General features: G+C 39.7%; 1 protein-coding gene across 3 annotated transcripts in view; it reads right to left on the bottom strand.

The window, feature by feature from the left end:
- APP (amyloid beta precursor protein) overlaps positions 1-25,437 on the bottom strand; it is a 210,389-nt gene that overhangs the window by 15,807 nt on the left and 169,145 nt on the right. For all 3 annotated transcript variants that reach the window (XM_034074572.1, XM_034074573.1, XM_034074574.1), the window contains 2 exons: positions 12,011-12,232; positions 5,308-5,361 (listed from right to left, as the gene is read on the bottom strand). In XM_034074572.1, the coding sequence (XP_033930463.1) occupies positions 5,308-5,361; positions 12,011-12,232 (276 nt within the window). The remainder of the gene's footprint in view (positions 1-5,307; positions 5,362-12,010; positions 12,233-25,437) is intronic.

The following is a 25,437-nucleotide window of genomic DNA, read 5'->3' as shown; positions in this document are numbered from 1 at the left end:
ACAAAAAATATGTATCTGGGGCTATAAATGCTTTTCTACCACGTTACTTTACAGAATTTAGACTTTTTATTTAACAGCCTTCTCTATATTTCCAATTAATTAACTTTCTTGTCCTGGTGACTACATATTTAGACCTACATGGTAAAATCAAAGAGTTTTCAAAGGTAGTTACTGAAGAAGGAACCCTCATCAGAGGTGTGTGAATCAGATTAAGATGCAAACAGCTAAGGGCTTCTACTTATACCACCCTACTCTTGTGCTGAAGACAAGCATACAAAAGAAAAGTTAACTATAAGAACTTTAATTCTGACACAAAATAATTTTTTTTCACTAGCAAGTCTAAAGTACCCAAACACAAAAGCCAATGTAAAGCAGGAAAACCGAGAGCAACAGCCTAATGAATAATGATAATTATTAGTGCTTTTCCTCATGAATTACATACTACCTTTAGGGAATTGTGCTCCTAATGACTTCAATTTTAAAATGCTACAATTCAGCTGGCAACCATATTAACTTGCAGCTCCTCAGAAAAACTGACAAAACTATTTAGTCATCAAAAACACAGCCTTAAAAGCATCTAGTAAAATCCAGCAAAATAAGCTATGATGGCACTTAATTCTATTGCTGTCAATTAGTAATGTTATCTTTTTTAAAAAAAAAGAATCTCATTGGAACTTAATATGAGACATCCTTTCTAAAAATACCAGAGATTATTTTAAATGTGTGTAAAAATGAATAATCCAAATAAGTAAAATTTGGTAATCTTTCTGGCATGTCAATGTAGATGCTATGCATATGCACAGATAACTGCATTCACAGTTAATAACTCTGATTTATAAAACAAAACAATCTAATGGAAAAAATCCATTAATGATTTTTACTTGGTAGCTGCAGACAATTGGTTTAAGTTAACTGTATCGAACCCATATCACTAAGAGAGGAAAAACACCCTGGCCATTTCTGTCAAGAAAATCATAAATAATTCACTAAGCTGCTCTATGCCCTCTCCTCATACAGATTGCAGCAGATGTGCTAATGATTCTGCAGAACAGCTATTGGGCTCAGAGCCTCTGCAACCACATATGAAAAAAACACCCTCAGCTTTCTATATAATGCAGTAAAGATGGACATGTAATGATTTATCAGCAGAAGGGCAAGAGACACAGAAGCAGCTTTATGTGCAATGTCTCCTCGAAACTGTTGACTGACCGCAGAAACAATCAACTGACAGAGCTGGGAGAATGTAAACCAACCCCCAAACTATACTACATGGAAGAAAGTAACACAGTTAATATAAGAAAATCCTTGCATTGTCAATAATGGTCATCCTGAGAGTGATACCATTACAGCTGCTAGTGGTATAATTACAATTGCAGCGGTGCAGCAGATGATAATATGATCAACCCTGAACAAAGCACTGGTTGGTTGCTTCATCATCTTGAATTTCAGAAAATATGCTGATGCATCCAGTTTGATGCAGGTTCTTCACTCAGTTTCCAGAGATCAGACCTGAGGAATTAACATGAGTAAAAAGGATCTTGCTTATGAGTATTTAAAGATGTTTCTGTATGTATCTTTACGTGTGTATATACATAAATATATGTATAAAATAATCTCTCTATGTACACATAAAGAGAGAAAAGTTACTATTAAACCCGGAATTCAGCTGCAAGAAATTAAATGTTTGTTCTGAAAAAGCAACCTCTGGGGCACAGGCAAGAAGGAAACACTATTGAAAAAGCTGTCAGAGTTAGGCTATCAAGGAAAGAGGTATTTCTATTTGAAGCTCTTCCTGTGGAAGTCCTCAGGCTGGACTGAGGCCTTCTAATGTCTCCCTGCACACAGCAGTTTATAAAGAGCAAGAAACATCATAAAGCTTTTATTTTGTGCTATATTAAAAACCAGCTCAGTGATGACAGCTTAGTACATCTATTTTCCTTGCCTTTGACCTTTTTCAGGAAAAGGACAAGAAAGGGATTTAAGCATAATTCTTATTTTTGTTTCCCTATTTGTGTATTAAAAAGTAGAAGGCCAGTATGTTGAAGCACTAGCCTCTTTTTCAAACAGTGGTGTGAATCATATAGATGTTGTATCTATGCTAGGAAATGCAGGTCCCCCTGACAGTACTTTCTTCCTGGGACTGATGTAGACCAGATTCAAATTCAGTCTCTGACTGCTGCCAGCCAAGGTGGAGTGCAACAGAGGTAGAGGTTGGGACAACTGGCCTTAGATTTTAGTAAATCCTATACACTTGGCCCTTACTCATAAGCTTTTCTGCTTTATGGACTGCACAGCTCTGCCTTTCCTGACTTTACTCACAGATTTGATTTTCTGAAGGAGAATCATGTGGTGAAATAACAAGATCCTAGTTATCACAAACACTACTGAGAACTAAGTATGCTCTTCTTTTCTGTACTGTGACCCAATTATCTCTCCTGTGGGAAATGCACAAAGGTCATCTGAAAGATTTTGATCTATTAGTAAGAAAAATGTACTAATCATTGTAAGAATGCTGTATGGGTGAAAAGTGGGAAAATGAAAATGGTAAAGATTAAAAAGGGTGCTTTTTTCTATGTTTGCTACAGTCCTCTCAGAGCTGACTTTCTTCAAGGGTTCTGAAAACCTACAGAATATTCACTTGTTCTTATTTCCAGTCTTGGGCTGTTGCAGGTTGACATGATACCTGTTTCTTCATCCTAAAGAATCAGATCACCAGCCTGTTCACTTGAGCAAATCAATTAGAAGCACAAACTGGAAAGTCCGGACTACGAAAAGGGCAAACCTTTCAGAAAAACAACAAGAATCTAGGCAATTAAAAAGTCACAAGCAGCTGCATGCATTAATCTGCCTCCAGGTCCCTCGTTAATGCTTTTTCATTGTAAAGTAATATGCTCATTTTTCTTTCTTCTTTTTTTTTTAAATTAGCCTCAAACCATAAGAACAGATACAGCGACTGCAAAACCCCCAGTATCTCTTCTCCCTTTTAACCTGTAACATATAAGTTTTATCTATAATTAGCAAGTAAAACGAATTTAAAGCACAGTTTTAAACTGTCAGAATCCCTTTTCACAGTTTGAGACCTCACTTGCAGTACTGCATCCAGCCCTGGGGACCCCAACACAAGTATATGGACCTGCTGGAGTGAGTCCATAAGAGGCCACAAGGACACTCCAAGGAGCACCTCTCCTATGAAGACAGACTGAGAGAGTTGGGCTGGTTCAGCCTGGGGAAGAGAAGGCTCCAGGGAGACAGAATCAGGTGGACATTTATTGCCAGAATTTGTATCAGTAAGGACAAATTTGTAGAAATCTGGACATGGTGACTAAAGGCATAGGAACTTAAGGTCTACCAACAGTGAAAAACATTTGCTTATTGTTACATGTAGCACTACTGTAAAGAGGCAAAATCCCCATTTCACAAGCCCATGTAATACACTTTATGCTGTTAAATTTGGAATGCAGGCACAGCAGTGAGAGATTCCAGTCTCTCAGGGAAGCAAGCATCATCTCTCTGCAGAGGAATGTAGCACACATCCTTGCCAGACTGGAGGGGTTCATTCTGTGCCAAAAGCAGAGAATGGGCCTTCACAGCACCTAAAATCTGTGTTAAAAGTGATAAAGGCAGCACAGGCCCCTGGACAGTACTGCTTTTGCACTTGAGCAGAGAATTGAAGAAACAACCCATGTGGTTTTCATAGTGCAGAAGTTACTGTATCTGCTGGAAACTTAAAGCCATAATGGTCACATGCTGAAATACTTTTTACATCTCATGCCCTATGCTAGCCATACTTTCAGTATTATTTATATTACCCCAAACAACAAAGTGCTCTGACAGAGCAGACTAGAACACACAATTTCACTCTGAAACTAGAGAGCGGCAGTGTGAGAAAACCCATTCTCTAGAGAAGGGACACCAAAGGCTTCTGTCACAGGTGTGTATGTGTGAGGGAATAGAAGGGCAGAAGGAATAATCTTTAGCAATAAATAAGAGCCTCCTAACAGGAGATTCTTCAAGACTGGAAATTAAAATAATTAACAGTCTCAAACTTCACTATTACAAGAAAATTCCTAGACTGAACTAATACTACAAAATTCAGATTAAACACACTCGGTTTCATTTGTGATGATATTTATCTCTTGGGGAAGAAATCTAATTCAGAAGGGAGAGATGTTCCCTGATCCCATGATTGTTGACACCGTTGGACAGCTAACTCCATACCTGTTTCCAGGCTCTCTTCATGGAATGAGCTAAGACTCTGAACACAAGATGTCAGACTCCTAAATAGTGCTAGGAGCACATCACCTGGCAAACCTTGATACAGGTGAGTGTTCAGAAAGGCACTGGGAGGGTGCTGTCCATACGCTATCTAATGGACATTTGTGAGGAAAATATGAAAAAAAAAAGAAGACTGATCAGTTTGATCTGATCTGAAGAAAACAACATAACGATGCTGTGACACTAAAATAATTCTGACCCTAAAATATACTGATCTCATCTCACTATGCGTTGGAGAGCTCTTCCGAAATGAACGTCTGCTTGCTTTCAATGGAATCTGCCATTTCAAAATAATCCTAAACAAATACAAGAGGAAAATCAACCTAAAAAGCAAAAGAAGTTAGTATGAAAAGCACTCTTTTACTTTGAAAATTGGATTTGTCCCATTTACTTTCTCCAAATGTTTGCAGCCTGACACACCAAACTAGTCTTCTGCTATTACTCTGAAATCAAGAGGAAGATACAGGTATGAGAGAGGGCAAATAACCACCCTTCTCCATCCTAGAATGGTGTCCTGAGAGGATCCAGAGGGAGCATATATGTATCAATGTTTAGATACCTGGTTAGCCAAGAAAAATATCACAGCAAAAACCATTGATGCCCCTGCATGAAGATACGCACAAGTTCTTTATTAGCCCCAACTTCAAGAAACTGTATGCTCTAAACAAAGGATTCAACATTTCTATCACACATTCCCAAATTAAAAGTACTCTCTGCATTAGGGGGTGCCATTTCTACCACCTTCTGCACTTGCCAATGCATTATTGCTAGAAGGGATGACAACTTTATGCCAGTATCAGTTCTGGGTCTCTGGGTCCCACTCTCTCTGCAAGTACACATCTGGAACACACCTAATACAGACAGCACTCACACAGGTTCACGGGTTTTGTGTGGGAATGCTTCCCTGGTTCTTGCACAGCATTACATTTTAAGAGAGGGTTATACAAAAGCAAAGGTAATCATTTCAGCACAAGCAGACCACATGCATGCGGGGAAAACAAAGGTTAGGTAAAAGCCATGCAAGTTGTATACCTGGTCGTGTGGTGAGTCCTCTGTCTGCAGCTGGGCGGGCATCAACTGGCTCAACTGGGCATGTGCAGAAAAGAAACAGAAAAGCAAACAAAAAATAAACAAAATCCCCCAAAATGATAAAGTCAACTGCTCTTCTGTTGGGACAGTGCAGGAGACACTGCATAAACAAAGTTACCAAAGCAACAGCTTCAGTTAAACCTGGAAATAAAAGGAAGGGATGGACACGACTTCAAAAGGAAAGATTCACAGCTGATGTGTCAATTTTACATCATATTCTGGTTACTGCTTAAAGTGAAAAAACTTCCAAGATCAAAAATTTCTGTCTGCAGACGGAACCTATATTCATGATGTGCAAACTTTTTCCAACTGATGATCAGATCAGGCAGCAAGAATGCACACGATGAGTTCTTGAAGCTACTGTTGATTGATGCTGACTTATAAACCCACTGAACCTCAATTCCTTTTTCCTTTCAATGGGGATTCTTATAGCACTAGCTATAGGGTCTGAAAAAAGTAAAGCGCATTTTGAAAATACGATCAATACTCCATTGCAATGTGCTCAGATTTGCAGACAGCATATTTGTCTTCCAGTTTTTTAAAGGGAAGCAAAAGGAAACCACTATTTTCTTCCCAACTGTGTGCCATACATAGTTTTACAAAACTCTTGTATTACAGTACTAAGGCTTTATCAGCTGAAACTTAAGGTTGATGGAACCTACTGGCACTAACAGAAAAACAGGATTTGCAAAACTTAGGAGCTGTTTAAGTCATTACCTAGTACCTCAGTAAAGTTCAAGCATACTGAAGAAACTAATTAAAACATTCAGATTTCCCCCCTCTTTTTTTGTTGTTTCTCTCTTTTGCTCCAATACTGCTGCCTTCTTCATCTACCCAAATGCTGGTGTCAGAACGAAACTTAAACTCAAGAAATAAAATATTATGCTGTACCTTAGAATTCATAATTTTCAGAATAAGGTATTCTCACTCATTTGAATTCTTGGATTCAAATATGAACCTTCTAATCAGCAGTAATGAGCCACAATAACACAAGAAAACTGACAGACCCACAGTTTTCAATCACTAAGAACTGCTCACCTGCATTTGGCATCAGGAAATCACACAAACCTGATGATACTGCTCATTTAAGTAACAGGACTGCCCATCTTCTCAGGAAGTCTGTGTCACTTGTTTAGTGTTCCTATGAGTTTGACAAATAACCTACTATGCCTATGTGGCACACATGTCCTTTGTACACAGGACACGACTGCAATAGCTCCTGCCTCTGGGAAAAAAACAGTAAGCTTTATAGTAGCTGCAGACTAGAAGTGCATCCTTGTATCTGACTTGCTTCTGTTTCCAGAAGGGCAAAATTTTCTTAAGGCTTGCTGGTCTGGTGCTGCAGAGACAAGCCATCAAACCACTGTTCTTCACAGCAGTTCAGAGTGGCACTAGCAGACCATGTAATTGCTTTCCTTACACACTGCTGTACAAAAACCAATTTCCATCCTTAAATAAAAACTACATTTTTTAGTTACTTTCCTATTTCAGTCTTCTGCTAGGTTTTCCAATATTGTCAGCACCAACCCTCAGGTAGGTCAGCTGTAAATCTTCAGTGGAAAGGTCTGAATGGAAGAAATAACCAAGGTCCAACATTACTCAAACTGCTCCTGAAGAACCCTCTGTTGCTCTGGTGTCTGCCTCCTCCCTAGAAAGCTAAGGGGTCTTATTTCCCTCTCACGCTGTAACCCTACATGCCCATAGCTATGGAAAACTGAGACAGCAGCTTGTAGGTAGCAATTAAAATGGGAGAAGGTGAAAGCAGAAGAGGATGGAGGAAATTTCTGTTGTACAGTAGCACGGACCTGACCTCAGTGTAATGCAGTATTTGTGGAGTCTAGTGAAAGTATTAATAATAATTCTTCTTGCCACCTATAGTTTTGGAAGCAGTCTGCCAAGGAAAAGGCAAACATCACTGGCACACTTCTTAACTGACACAAAACCTAAATCAACCTTCTCGAGGTCACAAACCAGCTGCAGGGAAAAAACTGAAGGCAAAAGATCAGAGCAAAAGGTCTTCCAGAGCAGATCGTGATTCCAGGCACTGAAGTACAGCGTGCCTCAAGCAGCACGATACAAAGAAAGGCTGGTTTCTGGAGAGCTGCCACCTTTTGGATTACAGCTGCATTTCAAAACCTGCTAGCTCTTGCCCCAGTACTAATGGGCAGTTAACTCTGAAAGTCTTGTCTGTGGGTTTCCTCACTGCCTCCCCTGCTGGATCACAGTACCTCTCAACAGCTGATATAGAGGGGAGAAGTTTAAACCTACTACAGCTTTCATTAACAATTGCAGCTGTAAGATGTGATCTCTTATTATGCATTCATTTTGATGCTCCAGAATCGTATTTATCTTCAACACACTTCCATGTGCACAGAAATACACAGAATTAAGACTGAAAATTTTCCAAATAGCCTCACAATTGGTAGATATCTGCTTACACTGACTATGCAGGTTTCATACAGGCTCTACAACCCACCATGTATCTAATGCTAATGCATCTCAAGAGAAAGAGAGACCATCGTTGCTTCTCTTTCCGAAAGTAAAATCAAGGTGAATCAAAAAGCTCAAATTTAGTACAAACCGGCAGGTGAGAAGAGGTATATGATATTCACCCACCAAGAAAAGTGTTGAGGGGAGTAACTGGCCCGGTCTTAAAGACAAAGACAGTACATTCACAAAAAAATCTCACTTCAGATGAGTAATTTATCACTAAAGCTAACTATAACTTGTAAAATACAAAGGGTAAAACACAATACCCAGGTACCCACTGGCAAAATGATCACAAGCCTTGTTAGAGCTTCACAGCTATTGGGGTTTTGCCCCCACTGCTGAAAGTGCATTTTTCATTGTTAAGACAGTTTCCTGACAGTTTGGTGGTGCCTTCTGCAGTGCCCTCAGACAGCGTTTTTTGTTAGCCTGATTTGTACTGCAACACGCTAGACATATGCTCAGCCACGCAAGCTGTGTTGTGTATGGTGTAGTGCTTTGGATTCATCCCTGTGGACATTTACAGGGAAAATACAAGGAAGGAAATTCTTTCAGAAAATACTGAGCTACCTATACTTTCAAGGTCTTTTGAATTTTACACTATTTTGCACTCATTCATCAGAAAAAGCAATTTCAGTAAACTGCATAAACCCCATCCTTTTACCTAAACATGCAGTTTAGACTGGAAAATTTCAAATTGAGTTATGAAGCCATGAGATTATATGGCAATGTACCAATCCAATACACTATCAATATCTCTGGCTGGAAGCTGGGATTAGATCACGGCCATGGCAGAAAACAGGCATGAGAACTAATGACAAACCTAAGGTATTTTTTGTAGTATTTTAACTTCATCACTTGTATGCAGAACACTGGATACTCTGAAACTAAGACTTAATGGCTGCATTTCCTTCCACGTTTTGGTATAAGCATTTCTTGAACGGCTCCTTAAAAACAAGGCCTGGCGCTGTGACTGTGCCGAACGGGGTGGGATCCCAGGTCCTAATCCAGCCAGCTCCAGGATTTGTTTAGTTGCCTCTCACATGTCAGTGGTCCCATCAGAAATTTGTTTTGACAGTAATGCAAATTTGCAGTGAGGTGAACGATTTACTTGGTGTGCCTGCTCAGGACTGAAGAAATACTGCTTATCCAGTGCAGCAGCTCTTTGCAGTGAGGAAGCTGAGGCTCTCATTCTACCTAGAAACCTATCTGCATGATTAGATGTTAGCACTCTGGATTTCTGTTCAGCAGAGTTTAAAACAAAGTTGACTTCAGCTTTCAAACTAGACCAAAACAGTATTAACAAATGAACTGGTAACTTGTTTGACATCTGAAATTCCTCTGGTGGTCTCTGACATCTGCTGGACCAACTGCTCAGCAGATTTCCCAGGTACCATGTTGTCTGTGTGGAACATGCTGTGATTTTCTTGACAGTGCTGAGCACCCTCAGCCCTCATCCAAGTAAATGGGAGCCGAGATGTTCAGTTCTCTTCTTACCTGTGATGGCATGCTCAGCATCTCCCAGCAGCAAGAGATTATCACTAATACTGCAACAGTTAGTCACATTCCTGTATTTGAGGTTTCCCTAGTACATTGTTTTTGAACTTATGCCTTTTTTGATGAACTGTTACTTGTTAAGAAATAGGAATGACTTGCTCTGAATGACTTCATAAAATACAAAAACCTCACTGCGTAAGGGGAACTTACTGTGTGAAAAACAAACTATGCAAAAAGACCTTCAGTGGAGAGGGAAAGGAGAAAAAAAAAGGAGAAAATTGTGACAATTGTTATTTCCTTCTTGCTACTTCCAAATATTATAACAGGACAGACATGTTTTTGGAAGCAATTTAGACAAAGCCTGCGATTAGACCATGGCCACAGAAGAAAACAGGTATGGGAAGCAAGGACAAATGGCACATTTAGTCCTGGGTTTCTGGAACAAAGAGATGACAGACAAAGACAAAGGAAAAAGACAAGGCTGTGAAATTTCCCTTTAATACTATGGGCAAGGGTGTAGAGAGGGTATCTAAAGAGAGGAAAAAAAGATATTGTAGGCATGAGCACATTAACGACATTGTGGTCTGGGTAGTTGAAAGAGAAGAGCAACGGGAAACAAGAAGGACTTGAAGAGGTTTAAGTCTTTAAATAATTTCTAGCTATGCAGACTTAAACGCTGATAATGGCTGGCCCAACAGAATTGTTTGCTGCCCTAATTTTATGACAAATACAACCCTGACATCAAAAATAAACCCCAACCTGAAACCCCAACAACTTAAAAGGTATGAAAGTTAAAAGATGTTCCCACAGTAAACATTAAGAAGTGCTGCAAGAAACCACGCAGTGCATTAAAATACACAGGATTAATAATTAAACAGTATCTTATTCAAGGCAGGAGAGGTTTTGTTTCTTATTTGATGTCATACATTTTGAAAGAACCGTACTCAATGTATTTACCTCTGGGAATTCAGTGCCACACTAAAGTATGTACTTTTCATTATTAAACTCTGGGCTTCCCAGGTTTCTGAAGGATTATACTGTGGGTATGTCTGGGTTCACCTGTCTACCCAATAACTTATGAACTTGGTGACTGAAATCAGTTAAATTTTGAAAGCTGGGAGGACAGACTTCAAAAGTAATTAACTCTCACAAAGTTTCATGAAAGCAGTCAGTGGGTATAGAAACTGATGCCCTGCATGCTTCAGCTATCGGAGAAGCAGCAGCCAGAGCTGTACTGGAATACTCCTGCAGGACAGACACCAGCGGCCAGCCTGGTCAGCCATCTGTACTACTCACCAGCATCTGATGCAATCCAGCCAGCTGCTCTCAGAGACTCAGCACATCACTTGACTGCAAGTGCCCTGCAGACATATCTGGAGTCCTTGTCATCATCTCCTGCCTTCTGGTTCTTGCTGCTGGCCAGTCCTTTTAGTTTGCACTACCTCTCCTTCTGCACTTTCACTTGCTTCCTATCTGTAGTGTTGACCCCCTGGCAGTCTGATTTTAGCCCCACTCCTGACCAGCCTCTCCTCTTCCCCTCAAATTTTGCTTCACTGACTTGTTGACCTTTGCTCAGATACTCATTCATTTCATCTTGGCCTTCTCTGACTCCTAGGGACGATCCACTTTGACAACAGAACTGGTTCTGACTCCACTGATTTCATCTGGCATCAACCTGAGACCTGGCAAATCAACATCCCATGTTTCATCTCTCAAGAACCCAGTTGCCAACAGTCATATGTTGTGCTAAGTGAGACTAACTGCCAACTAAGGCTGGTACCAGAACTCATTCTGAGAGCAGGTACAGGCTAAGCCAGTGGTTTCAGAGATTTCTGAGGGAGGTTAATGTCTGTGCAGTTCAGTTAGGAATTATAAATTTGCCTGAAAAAGGACTTCTGCAGTTCCAGCCTCTGTGAATCTGCTGCTTTGCAGTAACAAACTTTCACTTATGTGATTAATTTAGCACTAACGACAGCAGAGTTGAACTGATAAATGAAAACAAACACAATGGGAGAAACCTTAACGACAGGATTCAAGTCCCTCAGGTTTCTGATTAATTGGCTCTGGCACCTAAGTTAACTACCAATTCCAGATTATGCATAAATTATTAAAGAAGTATGCAGCCACTTCAATAAATTAGTCCATGAGCAACATGAAATACTCAGAAAAAAAAGTTTTCACTAACTAGCTGCATTTGCGACTATGCAGGAATACTGCTGCAGTACAGTCCAGACAACCAGTGTGTGTGTGGAAATAAAATAAACTCTCATGCTAGGATTGTGAAGGATGTGTAATAATTATTATACCAGCAAACACAAAGCTTTTCCTTAACTAAAACACTGATCTCATCATGGCACAAATCTAACAACTTCCTGAGCTACCTTAGCTAATTGCCATGTATTTTCTAAGAGAGTCACTCATAATCTGTGGTAATTTATTTTGATTTGCTTTTCAAGGAAAGTAAGCTCAACACTGAAAGCTATTGCGTGTCTAAATTCTACTGTGTCCATCAAAGGGACACAGTAGACAAGTTCTGAACTTATATCTGAGGAACTCTATCCTGCTTACATCAGAAAGACGTCAATTTTCAGGGAACAATGTGAAGAGAAACCACAAAGCTCAACTCAGAATGCTCTGTGGTTCCTCCCCTTACTGTACATACCTTCATTTTCAGTATTGGCTGGAACAGAATCAACACCAAATGGATGCCATGGCTGAAGGTCATCTAGGCTGAATTCTCCATCCACTGGCAGAAGTTCAACTGTAGTCTTAGTTTCTGTCAGCGAAGGCATGAGAGCATCGTTTCCATAGCTGATTCTGGGTTCACTGATCATATTGGCCAAAACATCATCAGAATAGTTTTGCTCTTTCTGAAGTAATTCATCTGCAAAGGAAAGGAATTTCAACACAGAAATTATCTGAAAGAGCCTGCATTTCTGAGGACGCATTTCCAATGCTATTGAAGCAATAATTTACTGTTACAAGATTCTGTTTTCTTATGATAAAAAAAAACCATAAAGGCTTACAATAGTCAAAACTATGTGATAAGCACTGCAGCTAAGCAAGGCATTTTTTTTTGCAACATGAACCAGAATTGTTCAATACTGTTTCCCACCCCCATTTCCACCAGAGATCACACGTCTGTGCTTTGTGAGTCCCTGAACTCTTCCCCACCACTTTTAAAGGAAGCACAAATCAATTCCCTTTAACTCAACACGTTGCTTTAAGTCAGAAAAGCCCACAGGAAACAATGTCTTTGTTATTTCCCCTTCCTCTTACATGCTCTCTATCAAAGCTCTTAAATCCTAAATCACTGTGGAAGTTACTATATTAAATTTGGCTTACAACAACACACTGAATCTAAAGAAGCAGGTACTCTTTTAACATATATAACTTTGCGAAAATACTGAAGTAGTTCTTTGATAAAAATCTTTAGTAGTAATAGACATCAGTAGGCAAATTATTTTACAAGAAACCAGGACCTAAAGCAGAGCAGTACTATTTAGGTTGTGTGTTTTATAATTTGAAACAAGATGAGATCAAAGCACTTTTGGCTCCATCAGGTGTACAGGATAGGCTGTCCAACTCATAAGCTTGGAGGCAGTGTGTGCTTCATTATTCCAACTCCCTTCTCATACCAAAGTTCATCTACTCTCCATCTCCCTCTTCACTGACAGTTTTTTGTAGGAACAACACACTATTTGGAAGTACTCTGAGGGAACTCGGTGCACAACAGCATGTTCAAGTAAGCAAGCAACCACAATGGAGATACATAACTGCTAATAATGCACCAAGGTAATTAGTAAGAAGATGTTACAGAGCTAAATAGTTCAGAATCAAAGACTCTAAAGGTTACATTAATAGGGTTTAAGTGCTTGCACACATAAGCACATCCATGACAGCTGATGGTACAAGAGCTTTTACTAAGAATGGCTTCTCTTCACTTGCCTAAGGGTCCCCTGACTGTCACCGCTTCACACCCCATCTGAACTCTGTAGCAATGCAGGGACAGGAATTGCCAGGCTAGTGCTAAACCCCTTCTGTCACTCTGTATAGGACCACTTATTTCCCAGTATCAAAAGTGACAAAGAGCATCTAAATTTCTGTACATGCCAGATCTTTTAGACCCCTCAGTAAAATCTTTTGAATGCTATGGTACAGACGTGCCTGACAGAGGGAGGTACTCAACCCCCATCATGACACCGTGATTATATCCAAGTCCCAGAAGGCTTGGAGGGATGCATACACAGTCTCTCTCTCAATGCTACCCAACTGGGAGGATGTCACTGCCAGCACTTGCAGGCTCCATTGTCTCCCATTCAGCTGTGGCACAGAGCACAGACATTAACGGACCCACACAATAGCTCAAGTGAGGTGGACAGATAGTACAACCAGCAGATTATGATTGCATCCATTTTACAAGCAGGGAAACAATGGCCAAAATGAACGAGCCCATCTGATGTGATGAATCAGACACTGAATGACAGTGTGAAACTGGAAATGCCTGGCTTAGAAACCACGCTGGAGTCCATCAGACTGAGGCAGCTGTGTCTGCACTAAGTAAATCATTTGCAAACAATTGTTTCAATCTCCGAACTGCTGCTAAAAAAGTTTGCCCTAGGGTGTCTGGTTATCCACACCAGCTGGCAAAGTCCAAGACCAGTTTTTCAGTGTTGATTTTGTTCCAAGTATTGACAGCTACTTCAATCATCGGTTACACTAATGGAAAGCCATACAGCCTGCCTGTTACACAGCTATACAGTATTCGCTCTCCTTTTCACACTTGCCAACTTGAATTCCCCCAACCCTGCAAAAGACAATTCTCTAAACAAGCAGAGGTACAGACACAGCTGCAGGCTAGGACGTGCATTCAAGACTGTTTCAGGAGTTTTCTTTGTGTGGTGAGTATCTTCATGGTTAGGTGCTGAAAACAGAGATTCTGGGCCTGCTCTTCAAAATTTCATCTCCCATCAAATCAATAGGACAAAAACTTCATGACAATTGTGCTACAATAAACTTTTTGTTGCCTGGCTTATTATCTCCTTGTATTGTCCTACTATGTCCTACATGTCCTGCCATGGAGAAGAAAAAGGAGGATGCTGAAACTTTTTGTCCCTCTGAGAGCAGGTGCTCAAAAGCTGCCATGACCTGGGGAAAAACCTTTGGGACCTCAAACCTCGTTCTTGGTTCTCACTGCAGGCATTTCCCCATGAGTCATCACAACTCAACAAGCATCTAGAAAAACTGAAGTAAAATACATGTGGTGAACTAGACAGACGGGCAATACCACTGCAAGCTCCTTTCAAGACTACTCTCTTATTCCACAGAGACACACACAGAGCCATATTTTTGTCGCTGACATGGTCAATGGAATTGAGTGTGCCCTCAGCAAGTTTGCCGATGACACCAAGCTGTGTGATTCTGTTGATACACTAGAGGGAAGGAATGCCATTCAGAGGGACCTTGACACACTTGTAAGGTGGGCTGATGCCAACCTCATGAAGTTTAACCATGACAAGTGCAAGGTCCTACACCTGGGTCGGAGCAATCCCAGGCACAGCTACAGGTTGGGCAAAAAGGAAATTCATTGTAGTACTGCGGAGAAGGACTTGGGGGTGTTGGTCAATGAGAAAATGAACATGAGCCAGCTTCAGTGTGCACTCACAGCCCAGAAAGCCAACTGTATCCTGGGCTGCATCAAGAGAAGTGCGACCAGCAGGTCCAAGGAGGTGATCCTGCCCCTCTACTCTGCTCTCATCAGACCTCACTTGGAGTATTGTGTGCAGTTCTGGTGTCCTCAGCATCAAAAGGACATGGAATTGTTAGAACAAGTCCAGAGGAGGGCCACGAGGATGATCAGGGGACTGGAGCACCTCCCATATGAAGACAGGCTGAGAAAGTTGGGGCTGTTCAGCCTGGAGAAGAGAAGGCTGCGTGGAGACCTCATAGCGGCCTTCCGGTATCTGAAGGGGGCTTACAGGGATGCTGGGGAGGGACTACTCATTAGGGACTGTAGTGATAGGACAAGGGGTAATGGGTTGAAACTTAAACAGCAGAGGTTTAGACTGGATATAAGGAAGAAATTCTTTACTGTGAGGGTGGTGAGGCACTGGACTGGGTTGCCCAGGGAGGTAGTGAATGCTCCATCCCTGGCAGTGTTCAAGACCAGGTTGGATGAAGCCTTGGGTGATCTGGTTTAGTGTGAGGTGTCCCTGCCCATGGCAGGGGGGTTGGAACTAGATGATCTTGAGGTCCTTTCCAACCCTAACTGTTTTATGATTCTAAAAGCAAAGGAGTAGAGGAAAAGAAAGAAAACTTATTATAGAATCTTCTGGTGGACACTGGGCTGTTACAAGCCAGTATTCCACAATGGCCCTAGACCACACTCTTACTCATAGAGCTCTGCAAAGACCACTATACTAGCAAACGTACCATGATGAATCCTAACAGAGGTGACAGGAGTCTTGGAATGGCAAAACCCATGCTATTTTATAAGTTTACATACTTTTTACTGGCATACAACACTGTTTCCAGTGCTGGACTCTAGGGCATACTTACCCCAGCCCTTAAGTGGCATAGCTATAATGACAGAAATTTCACCTAGAACAGCTCCATTTATCTGTGTTTTCTTTACAAGGGACCTGTTTACTAGATGGAAAGCTCTGCAATAACTGCTGTGTGTACGAATCTTGAATTTACTTGAAAATCAGCTTTAAAATTGGCAACTGTAATTCTGGAAGCTCTATAAAGCAATTTAACATCTTAACCAGACTAAACGAAGTGCCCCCCAAACACATCTAATTAAGACACTGTCAAATTACATGACATAGCTTTGACCCAACAGCCAAATTCCTTTGTAAAACAATATCTACATGACAGAATACATATTGATTCAACAAAGACAGGTTTGAGAACCATTTCAAACTGGTACAAATGCAGAGTCTTACTGCCTCATATGCACCATCTTATCAGTAATCGTTCAGTCTGAACTGAACACGTGTTCTTCCCAAAGTTATGGTTGCTTTTGAACATGTGCTTTCAAAAAGACAAAATTTAAGTATCAGCAACCTCACTATTCTTAACATCAGAAATTAACAAGTGCCTGGGTCATAGTGCTGGCTTAATTTGCAGGTGTGCACATATTATCTTATACCAGTTTGAAGACAGTTTAAATCATGCAAGTAATGTATATTACAACTAGGATTCACCAAGAACATTTACACAATCATTTATTGTGGTGCATGTGATGAGAGGTAACATATTTAGATGCAGCTTTCATGATGCCTACTTTATGAGGTAATTCAACATGTCACAGCTCAATCTTCAACACAATCATGTGCCTAAAGGAGTTGCACTGATGTAATGCAGTCAGGTTTTAACTAAATTTGAACATCTGCATCTTATCAGCTGTAGGAATCAAAACTCCCCACAAACTGGTAAATTTGAAAACAAAGCCTCCTTGAAAGTGAATACTTAAAAGCCTTAGTGAATACTTAAAAACAAACCCCAAACATTATTTACATCTGCATTTACATTAGAGCTCTTACATAATCTGACAGCATACCTGTAACACACCTATGTGGCTGCACTTCCAAATGAACAGATGTATTTCACATTCAGAAAGCACTTTTATTTTCCCACAAGTCATTTCTATGGAGGCGTGTTGTAAATACACAGTTTATGTAGGGAACTCCAAAATACAAAGTATTAGTAGTGCAAGTAAGGCATTTTAGAGAAGTAACACTTAAGGTTCAAAGGACTTTCTGTACCTGTGATGAATGCAAATTCTACAGTCAGAAAGGTAGTTAGGTCACTTGTAAATCCTGTGGGTTTCATATATATCTTTCTGCATCAAGCTAGAGTTCCTTCTCTGAGGTCAAAGGAGAGAATATACCTGAAAATACCATGGGTATTTCCTCCAGCTTCTGCCCAAGTTAGAGGGAATTTCAAGCATGTGCTTAAATTTAATCGCACTGAAGTCTGTGCCTTACTGCAGAGAGTTAAGCTCCACTGAGTTTCAAGCATATTGTAATTTTAACATGTTTTGCTCAATCAAGCATGTAAATTCATAATGTTACATACTACTGGGTGTCATAATTATAACATTATCTAGCTGCAAAACACAATTATGTGGCATTCACTGTTGAACTCATTCATTTATACAGTACAAGTCAAATATAATTTAGAGAGCAACTCTCATGACACCTTTATTGAAAGTGACCAGCCTACTGGAAGGTGCAAGTGGTTTTGCTGCCTGCACTCTTTGATGACGATGACAGAAGAGCGGTATGCTAGATAATTACTGTGAAATACTGGAAATGAGCCTAACCTGCAATGCTCAGATCCATACTGACAGAGAAACGTGACCACCCCTTCAGATTTAGCCCTTCTCTTCTCCTGCCTAGCCTCTGCAATTACGCCACAGGTTGTCTTATCTGGAAACTTTTACAGTGCAGTATGTCTCTCTGGGTTAAACTGAGACTGAAAGAGCAAGAATGATGGAAAACAGTATTTCACAGTTCTTACTTTCTGTCCTTTAGAAACTTCACCATCAGGGCAAGAGCAAGTAGCAGCAGCAGTTTTGCAGATTTCGGAAATTTCTTATATGCCTCAAAATCTTGTTCAATAAGGTGAAAAGACTTTTCCTTTTTCAGCTCCTCAGGAAATAAACATTTAAGGTATTATGAAGCAGCTCACCTAAGAAATTTTCCCTAAAGTTAGTAAGAGAATATTCATCCCATAGCCTTACACAATACTCTGCTACCCAAGAACCGAACTTCAGAAGAACGACACCTCTGAACTTAAGAATAGGTGCCGTATTTAGAACCATACTGAAAAGAACATGCTTCTGATATTTTTAAAAAGATCACAAATTGATCCCTTTCATTTCTTTCCCACTTCTTGCTGCTTTTCTGATTCTGGGATATGTGCATTTCAATGTCTCCCAAATCGCATTGTAAAAGCAACCCAAGTTGAATCGCCTCTGTAAGCAGGTACATGTAATAATGTTTCAGTTGGATTTGCCTTGCAGACTATGTCTCAAATTACAAAAAACCCCAAAGATGTTTAACTTCTATACATAGCAACTGTCCTGCAGATAGACTGTGATATAAGCAATTTTCTGATATTAAACAGTGTTCAAAGCTTCGATGATCCAATTCAGGAGTACATTTTTTACCATGTAACAATTAATTTCAATATGACCTAGGTGTCTTTCTCATTAGGGATGGACTTTAATGCAAATTTAGTTTTGTAGAGGGATATTCAATTGCAGAGAGCTTTGAGCAGAGGTTCACGAAAATTTCCACACCACTTCATCAAGGAAGAACCACAGTCACCCTCTCTCATGTTTACAGCATGCTGCATGAAACTCAAGGTCTCGATATTTTGTTTAATTTTGTAAGAAGGCAGCTATGACACTCTTTGCCTTCAGTGAAAGAGTATCAGAATGACTACAGACCTTCAGCTACCTGACAGCTACCTAAATCAGTTATTAACTACAATTTAAAATCAATACATGGCTACAGATGTGTGCACATTTACGATTTTTAAAAACATTTAATGGCCAATCTTCTGATTAATGACTGCATTTCCCCCTCAGTTCAAAGCAGGGAGTGTTAAAGCAAGTTTGTGGGATAAAGTTAAGTCCAAAACCACAAGCTTGTGCCAATTAAAGACCCTGTTGAAACTCTATACCATACACAAGGATATATATTGTATGTCATCATTCTGATCCACATTAGGCACTGTAACAAATTCACAAGGTTTAAATTTAACTCATTTAATTCTGAATTAACATATAATTAAGTGCTTTAAAATAGGCTGAGGAGTCTAGATTAAAAGAAATAAACAGCTCCCCCCCAATCATCACTAACATTTCTGCCAGATGAATCAGCATTCATTATTCCCCCTCAGTCTCTTGTATGAATTAGAAAAAGCCAAGTATATTTCCATCCTAAATAAGGAGGTTACAGGGCTTGTAAATGAAAATGTCCTTCAAAAAAGCATTTATATGAAAAACTGCTATGGAATTTTATTACCTTATTTTCTGAAAAATATACTTAATTTACTCATAAATTACTTATCAGCTTTATTTACCGATTCAAATGATCAGATTTGCCAACCTTGTACTACACAGTAAAACTCAAACCTGCAGAAGAACCTAAAATTCTACCACTTTCTAACCCCTGAAAAAATGTCCATTACCCATAATTTCTTATAAAAATTTCTAAAGGTATGAATCCCACAGCAATTTTTGATGTTTACTGAACTTGGAGGCACCTGGTGAATCATTAAACAGTCCATACAAATATAAAAATCTAAACATTAATTTGTTGCACCTGAGCAACCCAGAGAGCATTTTCAACTTGAGTCACTTATAATAGTTTAAATCAGAATTTACCAACACTGAATTGTGCAGCATCTGATCCAGATAAAATATATTTTGCCTATTTATTAAGTGCAGTTTTAGCACTTGATAGGCCAAATGTATCCTGATTGTCAGAGAATTCTGAAGAGATGAATTTATTTAATTTAACAAACATATCCATTAAGCGGGATATAGACTGTTTTGATGGCTTTTATGCTGCTTTCATATGCATGATCTAATAGAAGGAAACAGAACAGTGAAAGGACTGGAATCCCAGCTAGGTAGCACTATTCAGGAAAACAAATTTTCCAATTAAATTGGGCATATGAGATTCACACAGCAGGAAAAAGCTGTGCTGATGCAAGATTGCTTCATTTATAATCCCACATGCATGGGAACTAGTTGTCAGGAGGTTACTGCAACATGTCCATCAATCCAGCTGTTCTGGAAAATCACATATCCTCAGTAATTCTTTTCCCTTTTTATCCTGATAGTAACAGTTTGCCTAGCAAGACTATGTCAGATACTCTTGGCCATTATAAGCACCTGTGAATTTTCACTCTGCTCTTCTGAAGAGGAAGTCGTGCTTGAGTAAAACAAACCTTAGTACATCATTGGCATACTCAGCGCTCCCACCTCAGATACTTGCCCATAGTGATGCATTTCAGACTTCAGTGTCTGAATTCCCCCAAACAACAATTCCAGAAGCTGCTGTGGGAATGACAACTGACACGCTAGCTCTGAAATATATAATATATAAAGCTATAATATATAGCTTGTGCAGTCTAACTGGTTCTCACTGGACACTTAGAATCTGCTGGCATGTAAGAATTAAGATGATTACTTTGCTTCTTTCACAATCCAGCACTCACTATTAGAAATCTGATCTCTTAGTGACTCACAGAGAATGACACAACTGTGTTTCCAAACCAAGTAATTGGGAAAAGAAAATCTATTATTCAACAGTAAAGTGAAAGCTGCTGTAGGTGTGTCTGCGCTCCAATGATTCTGGGCTGTTTCAGTAAGAGTGGACACTGACACCATTAACTTGGTTTAAGATGATGAGAAGATGACATATTTATGAGTTACATTACACATATATTCAGTGCACCAAGAAGATTTTCAGTAACTAAAGCGCAATGATGTTTCTGTAAGTGGGCTATGTCTCACCAAGCCAGTGCCTCCCCGTCTGAATGGAAGCTATGCATTCAGAAAGTCAAGCTCATCTGAGCTAACCTGCTCTCAGATCATACATGCAAGCTGGACAACTGCAAGATGTTTTCAGACTTCTGTCATCCATCCAATAAAAGAATGACATCTTAAATTTGGAACATAATGAACTAATTTACTAGTTTCTTAAAACATAATGGTAGAAGCAGTTATCAGGAAATACAAATGAGAAAGGCTGAGAGAAGCCATCCCCCCATATAAAACAGTAAAATCAGACTTTATGAGTGCTCCAGCTTTTCTTTACACTTACACCGAAGATGCAGTAGAGCAGGAAATCAGCTAAAATTCTGTTTACGAACAAATCTGACTATGAGGTAATCCTGACCTACGATGCTTTTAAAAATGAAACAAATCCAGTATACTGATTTAAAATAATACACACACTCCTATATTCAACTTTTCATACAACTGTAACCTCTCTACCAGTGGAAATAATACTCTTCAACCAGCTGCCACTGTGAGCTCAGAGTCGTCTTTTGGTCTTTGACTTCCTGTGGGACCTTAAACAGCAAGATAACTTTCTATTTAAAGAGAAGTGTCTATGAAAAGGTACTTCAGGCTAGAGTAACAGAAAGGATGCAGAACAGACTTCAAGAAGGATCTACCAATACAGGACAGTGTTTTAGCTATCAGCTCCTGAAGAAAACCAAGGCAACACCTTGAAACCTCCCCTGCTAAAGGATGGATTATTTAGAATAAAAGATTTAAATAGCCATTGAAATAGCAGATGTCTAGAAATTAAAAACAATTTTGTTTATAATCTATGAGTCCACCAATATTATCAGAAGTTCCTGGGTTTTGTCTGACACTTGGATCATGAAATTTTCTTACAGGTGCAAATAAACAGAACAGTGTTTTTCAAACAGAGGAAAAAATAATAAACTTCATAACACCTTTTTATTCTGACGAAATTTCTGAAGAGTGGATGGAAAACAAGATGTCCCATCTCCTTCCCTGATGAAAAGCCACTCCAATCCAAAGTCATGTGAAGCCATTTATCCTTTTCACAATATCTGTAAGATTGGAGGAAGCTAGCTCTTTTACTGACTGAAGTCATGCTCACAATATTTGTGAGATTAAAAGAGGGCTTGTGTGCACAAACCTCAGGATTCATATCTTTTCCAAAGAACATTAGTGCCCATGACAAGACACAATAGACCATTTAGCTACAAAAGATGAGGCGGATACAGAATGCTGCTAATGAAAGCATTTGAGAACATCAACGTCAATGAAGTACATTTATATCTATTTTAATCATGTACTATTTTCTGCCTATTTTTCTATGACAGTTAAATAATCTGGACAGAAAATAAGAGATGCTTAGAAGAGGAAAACATTGTATCTATTTCCATTTTTTTTTCTTATCTCCTATGCTGCAGCAAAGGACGTAGAGTTTTCAATCTGGAAAAGTAACTGAGGTTCTTCAGCTCTTCCAAGATCCCGAATGCTGTTCGGAATTTACAAAGCAACGTGGAACTGTCCTTCCATCTGGCAACTATGTTTGTCTATTAAAATACAGCACACTAAAGGAGTACAGTAAGTTAGTTGCATAAAAAGTGCTAGGTCCTGCTCCAGTACCTGGAGAATAACCATCCCATGCACCAATAAGTGCTGGAAATCAGCTCAGCACAAAAGAACCTGGGGGTCCTTGTGGACACCAAGTTGAACACAACCCATTAACACGCCCTTGCTGCAAAGATGATTAATGGTATCCAAAGCACTGCCAGCAGAAGAGAAGGGATTCTTCCCCCTCTGCTCAGTACTGGTGAGGCCATGCCTTGAGTGCGGTGCCCAGTTCTGGGTTCCCCACTACAACAGAGACTTGGACATGCTAGAGACAGTCCACAGAGGGACTGGGTCATCTCTCCTAAGAGGAAGACTGGGAGAACTGGGGCTGTTCTGCCTGGAGAAGGCTCAGGGGGATGTTACCAATGTATATGAATACCTGAAAAGAAGGCGCAAAGAGGACACAGCCAGGCTCTCTTCAGTGGTGCCCAGTGGCAGCAACTGGCAGGAACTGAAACACAGGTTTCCTCTGAACATCCGGAAACACCCTCTCCCTGTGAGGGTGACTGAAGACTGGCAACTGACTCTGGGTGGCCTTGCTTGAGCAGGTGGCTTGCACCACATGGCTTCCAGAAGTCACAGAATCATAGAATAGTTTGTGTTGGAAGGGCTCTTCAAAGCTCATCTAGTTCAGCCCCCCTGCAATGAACAGGGACATCTTCAACTAGATCATGTTGCCCAGAACCACATCCAGCCTGGCCTTAAATGGTAAACTGGTAAATTTGAAAACAAAGCCTCCTTGAAAGTGAATACTTAAAAGCCTTAGTGAATACTTAAAAACAAACCCCAAACATTATTTACATCTGCATTTACATTAGAGCTCTTACATAATCTGACAGCATACCTGTAACACACCTATGTGGCTGCACTTCCAAATGAACAGATGTATTTCACATTCAGAAAGCACTTTTATTTTCCCACAAGTCATTTCTATGGAGGCGTGTTGTAAATACACAGTTTATGTAGGGAACTCCAAAATACAAAGTATTAGTAGTGCAAGTAAGGCATTTTAGAGAAGTAACACTTAAGGTTCAAAGGACTTTCTGTACCTGTGATGAATGCAAATTCTACAGTCAGAAAGGTAGTTAGGTCACTTGTAAATCCTGTGGGTTTCATATATATCTTTCTGCATCAAGCTAGAGTTCCTTCTCTGAGGTCAAAGGAGAGAATATACCTGAAAATACCATGGGTATTTCCTCCAGCTTCTGCCCAAGTTAGAGGGAATTTCAAGCATGTGCTTAAATTTAATCGCACTGAAGTCTGTGCCTTACTGCAGAGAGTTAAGCTCCACTGAGTTTCAAGCATATTGTAATTTTAACATGTTTTGCTCAATCAAGCATGTAAATTCATAATGTTACATACTACTGGGTGTCATAATTATAACATTATCTAGCTGCAAAACACAATTATGTGGCATTCACTGTTGAACTCATTCATTTATACAGTACAAGTCAAATATAATTTAGAGAGCAACTCTCATGACACCTTTATTGAAAGTGACCAGCCTACTGGAAGGTGCAAGTGGTTTTGCTGCCTGCACTCTTTGATGACGATGACAGAAGAGCGGTATGCTAGATAATTACTGTGAAATACTGGAAATGAGCCTAACCTGCAATGCTCAGATCCATACTGACAGAGAAACGTGACCACCCCTTCAGATTTAGCCCTTCTCTTCTCCTGCCTAGCCTCTGCAATTACGCCACAGGTTGTCTTATCTGGAAACTTTTACAGTGCAGTATGTCTCTCTGGGTTAAACTGAGACTGAAAGAGCAAGAATGATGGAAAACAGTATTTCACAGTTCTTACTTTCTGTCCTTTAGAAACTTCACCATCAGGGCAAGAGCAAGTAGCAGCAGCAGTTTTGCAGATTTCGGAAATTTCTTATATGCCTCAAAATCTTGTTCAATAAGGTGAAAAGACTTTTCCTTTTTCAGCTCCTCAGGAAATAAACATTTAAGGTATTATGAAGCAGCTCACCTAAGAAATTTTCCCTAAAGTTAGTAAGAGAATATTCATCCCATAGCCTTACACAATACTCTGCTACCCAAGAACCGAACTTCAGAAGAACGACACCTCTGAACTTAAGAATAGGTGCCGTATTTAGAACCATACTGAAAAGAACATGCTTCTGATATTTTTAAAAAGATCACAAATTGATCCCTTTCATTTCTTTCCCACTTCTTGCTGCTTTTCTGATTCTGGGATATGTGCATTTCAATGTCTCCCAAATCGCATTGTAAAAGCAACCCAAGTTGAATCGCCTCTGTAAGCAGGTACATGTAATAATGTTTCAGTTGGATTTGCCTTGCAGACTATGTCTCAAATTACAAAAAACCCCAAAGATGTTTAACTTCTATACATAGCAACTGTCCTGCAGATAGACTGTGATATAAGCAATTTTCTGATATTAAACAGTGTTCAAAGCTTCGATGATCCAATTCAGGAGTACATTTTTTACCATGTAACAATTAATTTCAATATGACCTAGGTGTCTTTCTCATTAGGGATGGACTTTAATGCAAATTTAGTTTTGTAGAGGGATATTCAATTGCAGAGAGCTTTGAGCAGAGGTTCACGAAAATTTCCACACCACTTCATCAAGGAAGAACCACAGTCACCCTCTCTCATGTTTACAGCATGCTGCATGAAACTCAAGGTCTCGATATTTTGTTTAATTTTGTAAGAAGGCAGCTATGACACTCTTTGCCTTCAGTGAAAGAGTATCAGAATGACTACAGACCTTCAGCTACCTGACAGCTACCTAAATCAGTTATTAACTACAATTTAAAATCAATACATGGCTACAGATGTGTGCACATTTACGATTTTTAAAAACATTTAATGGCCAATCTTCTGATTAATGACTGCATTTCCCCCTCAGTTCAAAGCAGGGAGTGTTAAAGCAAGTTTGTGGGATAAAGTTA

The sequence above is a fragment of the Melopsittacus undulatus genome, chromosome 2 (genome assembly GCF_012275295.1).
Source record: "Melopsittacus undulatus isolate bMelUnd1 chromosome 2, bMelUnd1.mat.Z, whole genome shotgun sequence".
In the NCBI taxonomy this organism is placed as follows: domain Eukaryota; kingdom Metazoa; phylum Chordata; class Aves; order Psittaciformes; family Psittaculidae; genus Melopsittacus; species Melopsittacus undulatus.
Note: the sequence above shows the minus strand (reverse complement) of the source record. Positions and strands in the feature narration are given on the sequence as shown.